Source organism: Cyprinus carpio, chromosome A4, assembly GCF_018340385.1.
Source record: "Cyprinus carpio isolate SPL01 chromosome A4, ASM1834038v1, whole genome shotgun sequence".
Lineage (NCBI taxonomy): Eukaryota > Metazoa > Chordata > Actinopteri > Cypriniformes > Cyprinidae > Cyprinus > Cyprinus carpio.
In genome coordinates this window covers 18,079,389-18,085,873 of record NC_056575.1, presented here as the reverse complement: position 1 = coordinate 18,085,873, position 6,485 = coordinate 18,079,389, and the positions used below count along the sequence as shown (strand labels likewise).

Below are 6,485 nucleotides of genomic sequence, written 5' to 3'. Positions count from 1 at the left end.
AAGACTTATGTACACTTTCCACCCTCAAAACCCAAGTCCAAACAACCCAAGATCAAATCACTGAACCCCAGGTTGCGTGACTTGACTAGAATGAACAGTGCTCTCTTCCACCCTCAATACCCATGGCTGAAGTGCCCTTGAGCAAGGCACTGAACCCCAGGTTGCTCCCCGGGCGCTGGATATATAGCTGCCCACTGCTCCGGGTGTGTGTTCACGGTGTGTGCTCTTGGATGGGTTAAATGCAGAGCACCAATTCCGAGTATGGGTTACCATACATGGCAAATGTCACGACTTTCACTTTCATAGGTATACTGACAGTTTACTAATTAAATACTTTGTACACTTTGAAGTATAGTCTCAGTAAACTTCTAGTTTAGTAGTTTTATCATGTTACATGTGTTAGTATCTGTTGTTTCTTTTTCTTCTTCACTTCACTGTTAAAACACAGATTCTAGGAGCACAAGTATAGCTCAAATATATTTAGACTTTTTGTAAGTATAAGACAAGTATACTTAAATGTAATTTTAAGTATATTTCTGTGGAGTCCATGAAGCCCATTTCTGAGAAGTACATAAAAAGTAAACTAAAAGCATATTTTCCTATTTTTTAGTTTAAAAGAAGCATACTAATAGCACACTTGAATAAACTTTTTTTTTTTTTTAAAGGATCATCTGGACAACCTGCTGGCAGATGTTTTCAGTAATTTTAGAATGGCTCAACATCTTGCAGTCTCAGTGAAAATTGGAGGAATGCTGCCAGTTAAATGGGGTTTGTCATATAATTAAAGGTATCTGTAAGTGTTCTCTAATTTTTATCAGCTTTCTATTTTAGATATATCATTTAGGTTTTTTATATTGTGCTTCAGAATACATTTAACTCATGAAATATTCTTAAAAAAATGTGCTTTCACTCCTGTTAGGATAACTTCAAACAGGACTAAACAGTGATTTTGAAATTGTAGGTTGTTCTCTAATTTTATCTCCATTGTATACCACTCTATATGAGGTGTAATGGCAGTCATTTCCATCTTCAGGGGTTAAATGGACCGTCGGTATGTTGAAAAGTCAGTTGGCTCTCTGAAGTGGTCTGCTGGTGCAGTACAGGACCACTCACACTTATCCCATTAATATATCCCAAACCCTGACCTGTCCAACATTATTACCAAACCTCAGCAGTATATAGACTTCAAAAAAAAAAAAACTTTTATAATCTAATACCAATGTGATTTATAAAGTAAACTGTGTGCAGGATCTAGAATTATCCAATATATGATTTTTACTGTTGCAGCATTTATTTCTGCACCTGTTTCATTATTGAGATCAAATCCAGTCTGAGCACAGTTGATGATCTTGACTGGAAAAGAGAAAGAGAGGTCATTTTTATTTTTTTTTTTTTTTTTTTTTTTTTTACATTACAGGTTTGAAATTACAATATTTTTTCTTTATTACCTTCCTTGAGTTTGTTCTCTAACTGTTCAGCAAGATTGTTCTGGGTAATCTTTTTCAGGATATCAAGTGTGATCTTCACAGCTCTTTCTGGTCCAAAACGATCCAGCATCTGATCCACTGTATCTGTTGCATCAGCCTTCTCCAGTACAGAAGCCGGAATAGGTCCATCTTCTCTTAAGAAGCTCTTAAATCTCTTCAAATGTTCTTCTTCCAGGTCATCCAGTGTGTCGTAAAGCAGCTGTTTAACTGACGCCATCTTTCTTCACTGACTGCTGTTAGACATGAAGTAAATGCTTTACAATAGGTCCACTCTAACTGGGCACTTACAAAACAGGGCCTGAAACTCAAACTTTTTTTTTTAGTATTACTTCCTCCAGATAATATGAAATTTGACAATTTGAATGACTATTAATTTTCTTCTGTTAATCCATAAATCAGGGATATTATTAAAACCAAAAACCTCTGAGCATAAGAAGTAGTATTTTTATTTAAATTTTTTTTATAGCTTTTCATGACCTTTTCATAACTCAAGGTCACTTTATATTTCTACTTACAGGGAAAAAAACATGAAAGACATTAGAATAAAATATGCATCTAGAAGGCTGTATTTTTATTATTACAAAGATGTCCTGCATAAAAAGCCAGAAATAATGTGGCTCTCTGGATTATTGATGATACCTAGAATGTCGAAGTCCACATAATATTTTTTTATTTAGCAGATGCTTTCATCCAAAAAAGACGAACATAAGCTTTTGACACTGTTGACTCAGCTTCCTACACTCTTAGAAGAAAAGGTTCAAAAACCTTTTGAGGTTCCTGGAGATTGCAACTGTGGGGGAACCTTAAAGGTTAATTTTTTTAACTTTTTGAAAAGGTTCTAATTGGAACCTTCACTTAAAGGTGCACTAATGACCCTCGTTGGTTCCTTTTTGAACCTTTTTCTAGATAGCAATAACATTAGTATTGATGTTGTTATTATTATTATACATATCAAATTTCACTATAAAGACAGAACACCATGATTGTCCATAAACTGTTTAATACATAAATATGTATTACAAACAAACACAAATAAATAAACAACAATCATCCATAAATATTTATTACAAACAAACTAACAAACACACAAATAAACAATAAATATCATGCATTTATATACATATACATTAATTTAATAATAAGAAATATATATATATATAATTGGCCTTTGTGGGTGGCATATTGGTTTTTGCATTCTGATACATTAAACAGTAAATGTCAGGGTGTCTCTCAACTTTGAAGCATATTCAGTGTTGAAGATGAAGTGTAGAGCTGTGTTTACATCATCTACTTCACAGACCACCTCCTCCCCTTCCATCATTATTTCCAAAAGAGACTCTACATCCAAGGCACATCCCTTTATAAACAGCACAGGGTTGGGTGTATATGGTTCCTAAACAAGGAGAAAATAATGTTATGCTATAACAATATTTTGTAGTTAACGTGAAATTTATGAGTCTGTAATAAATCTTAAAACATTTTTTAACCTGTCACAATGTAATAGAAGCTTTGAAAAGAAAGATGAGGCAGTGTAAACTATATTAAAAATATAAAAAAATATAATAGAGAGGGTGGCAAGTGGTCATAAAAAAACGTAATTATGCAAGAATCCCTTATATTATATGTTGACATCAGTGAGAAAAATTTAATTATAAATATAACAAATTGTAATCAAAAGTATATGGCCCCATTAAAGGGATATTTTGTCATAATTTATTCTGCCTGATGTTGTTCCAAACCTGTATAACTTTTACTTCTGCAGAACACAAAATAAGATATTGTTAAGAATAATGTTAAAGAATGTCCATATGATGAAAATCACTGGGGTCCAGAACAACTTTTCAGTGATTTTTAGTGACATTCTTGAAAATAATTTTTCACAGAACAAAAGAAAGTCATGCAAGTTTGAAACAACATGAAGGTGAGAAAATGACAGAATTGTATTCATTCTTGCTGCTGTTACTGTGGAACCTGCATGGACACAAACAGTTCCAGAGAATAACCCCATTCTATAAACATATATTTAGAAGAAATCATAACCAAGAGATATTATGGATACAAATACACTCACTGATGATATAAGAGATCTCACTCTCCTTTAATAGAAGTGGAAACAGCAGGACAGCAGCAACCATTGAGAACTTTAATTTAAAATTTGTTAAATTGAATATGGCATTCTATGTTTCTTATCATTGTGATTCTTAGCTTTACTGTTCATGCAAATCAGTGATTTACTATCTTTGTGTGCCAAATCTACGCAGATTTGTTTATATTCATCCAACTCAGTAACAATATCTACCCCAACTGCTCTTCTTTGGAACTCATTGATCACCATTTGTGCCACCAGACTCTGTCTGTGACACACATACCCCAAATTATATTGGTCTCTTTTGATACAAATATTGGCCAGATAGATCCTCCATCTGCAAAATAAAAAATAATAATAATAAAAAATAAACATACATGAAACATTTTCACAGGATAATAGAAATGCAAGTATTGAAGTGTCACTTTAAACCTCTACAATGGTTACCATATTTCTTTTGGACTCCTGGTAAAGTGATCTATTTTCTTACTTTGCTGAACCTGCAACAAATGTCTGAACTGGTATTTGGTAACAAGGGCTGAAAACACCTTGTTGTGTTCACCTGTTGCATACCTAAAAATAGAGAAAAACATTTTTACCCTCATCATTCTCTAAAATTATAAACTTACTGCATGAAAATGACCATGTATATGTGCACATCTAATCAAATAGACCTTGAATTATTTTTGATCTTGTTTGTATTGTCCTGTCAAAGAAAAAATCTCTGGTCTCAAGTCAAGCAAATTTGGAGTCTGGAGTAAATTTGGAGTAAATTTAACTTAATCCTTCATTTTTGGGTATATTTAAGCTTTTGTAGTCTTAGTTAGGTTAATTAAAGTGTCTCCATCAATTTCAGTCTCTGTTTAAACAACAGGAGTCATAAAATTATATTTATAAAGTTAGAGTTATAAAGCTGGTTATAAAGTACATACAAACAGTATTTATTATTTTAATTCAGCACACTACCTATATAGGGACAATGGTGTCTCTTTTGAGAATTGGTGATAATAGCGCCCTGCTGTCATCCAGGTTCAGTTCTTCATGAATGAAGTAGCGGCACATGACCAAGCAATCAATGTAGCTCACAGCACCCTCTGTTGGTGAAAATAATCAATACATGAGTGCTCTGGTAACCAGCAGGCTAAATTGTAAAAAAAAATATCTTGAAATAAAACATCTTAGAAAATGTCTTGAGGTGTTTTATTAACCATGGTATAAGGGGAATAATTACCTCTGGAACGGTAAACTAACTTAATATTGTGGCCTCATTAACATCGTCTGTGCTTAATTTTTCTACAATTCTGTGGCACGTCATCATTTATTCATTATGTTACACACAGTTATGACATTAGGTAGGTGTTATTTTCATAGCTTTTCAAAAAGGTCATAGTTTACTTGAAAGGTTTTGTTGTCTTACCTCAGATATTCTTGCTGCTCCCCTCAGTACCACTGCTTGCGCTTGAATGTTTGTAACGGTTATTTCAAGCAACCTCTGATCTTGGGAAACAGATTCGGTGCTTTGCATTGTGCAACTTGCATATTAAGCCCAGAAACCTTCGCCCTGGTTTTAATGCATTTGTTTAGATTGTTTTTATTCTCAAAATCGAAACAATATAATAATAGTAATAATAATGATGATGATAATAATAATAATAACAATAATAAAACAATTACTAATAAGAAAGAAAGAAAGAAAGAAAAATAATCTTGCTGATGAAACCTTACACAACAAATATAGATATGCTTCACATTTAAAGGAGTGTTACAGAATGACAATGGTGTTCCTCAGTAATATGAACATGTGCCCAACTTGATCATGTCTAAAAGGTGTTTTGCCAACCAGATTCATTTAAAATAAATCACTTTTATCACTTGTCATGTTCTGACCTGAATTAGTAGGCTCTCTGAGATTTAAAGGTTGAATTTGGTATGGGGAAAATTGAAAGGATGTACAGCTGTAAAATATGAAGATAGCCTATTGAACAAAAAATATATATATATATATTATTTTTAGGGGTAAGAATTTCACTCAACCCTCTCCATTTAACACAAAATAGCTTCTTGTTCATTTATGGACATAAAAATGAACTTTGTTTTTTTTGTGATTTTTAATTTGTTTTCTAAAAATTTACAACAACATTGTGCACTAAAGGTTATTGTGCATTTTAGAGATATGTGAGGATGGTCATGGGTAGAGATGAAACACATTGTATCAACAATGTTGCCACAACTGCATCTGACATCACAATTAGTAACTGAATTCAGTAAATTCATTAAGACTAAGTATGTAAATTAGTACTAATCTAACAATTAAGCAAACTGTGTTCTAACTGTACTCAGTCTAGTCTTTACAGTACATCTTATAAGGTTCATGAAAGAACCTTAAATATGTTAGGTTCTAATATGAACCTTTTACCACAACAAAGGTTACAATAACTGCCAAATAACCAGTGGATCATTATAGAACCTTTAAGTACAACTTTGAACCTTTTTGATAGCTAGAAGTTCATTTTTGCACTCAAAGGTTCTTTTTTGAACTCTAAAGGTTAAAAAAAGAGTGTACTGCATTTGAATATTTATTAATTTAAGTGCAGCTTTTTTAAAAAACCCAAATACCAACTAGAATTAGATTTAGCATTACACCTTCAACATTCTATTTTCTTTAATGTGCTTTATACAAATAAATTGGTCCCCCAAATGTTCAAAACATGGTTACAGCATTGCTGTAATGGACAGCTTTAGTATTACAGCCTTCATCTGTCAGTTGAAATGGCTTCCAAGCATCAGACATGAATGAAACTAAGCATGTTTGCTCAAAAAGATGACTTCTCCATATGTAAAAATGAGGTTCATGCAGGTTTTTAAGTTTTAATGTAGTGTTTTCAAAGTCTGGATAAAGTCAAGTCTAATTG

The 6,485-nt window shown here is 32.7% G+C and overlaps 1 protein-coding gene across 1 annotated transcript; it reads right to left on the bottom strand.

Moving 5' to 3' along the window:
- Positions 1 to 799: 799 nt before the first annotated feature.
- On the bottom strand, positions 800 to 2,408 carry LOC122139238 (NACHT, LRR and PYD domains-containing protein 6-like). Its single transcript, XM_042735728.1, has 2 exons — positions 1,449 to 2,408; positions 800 to 1,353 (listed from the first exon to the last, which is right to left on the bottom strand). Exons 1-2 carry the CDS (start codon positions 1,702 to 1,704, stop codon positions 1,211 to 1,213), a joined length of 399 nt encoding a protein of 132 aa, XP_042591662.1. The 5' UTR covers positions 1,705 to 2,408; the 3' UTR covers positions 800 to 1,210.
- Positions 2,409 to 6,485: the final 4,077 nt, after the last annotated feature.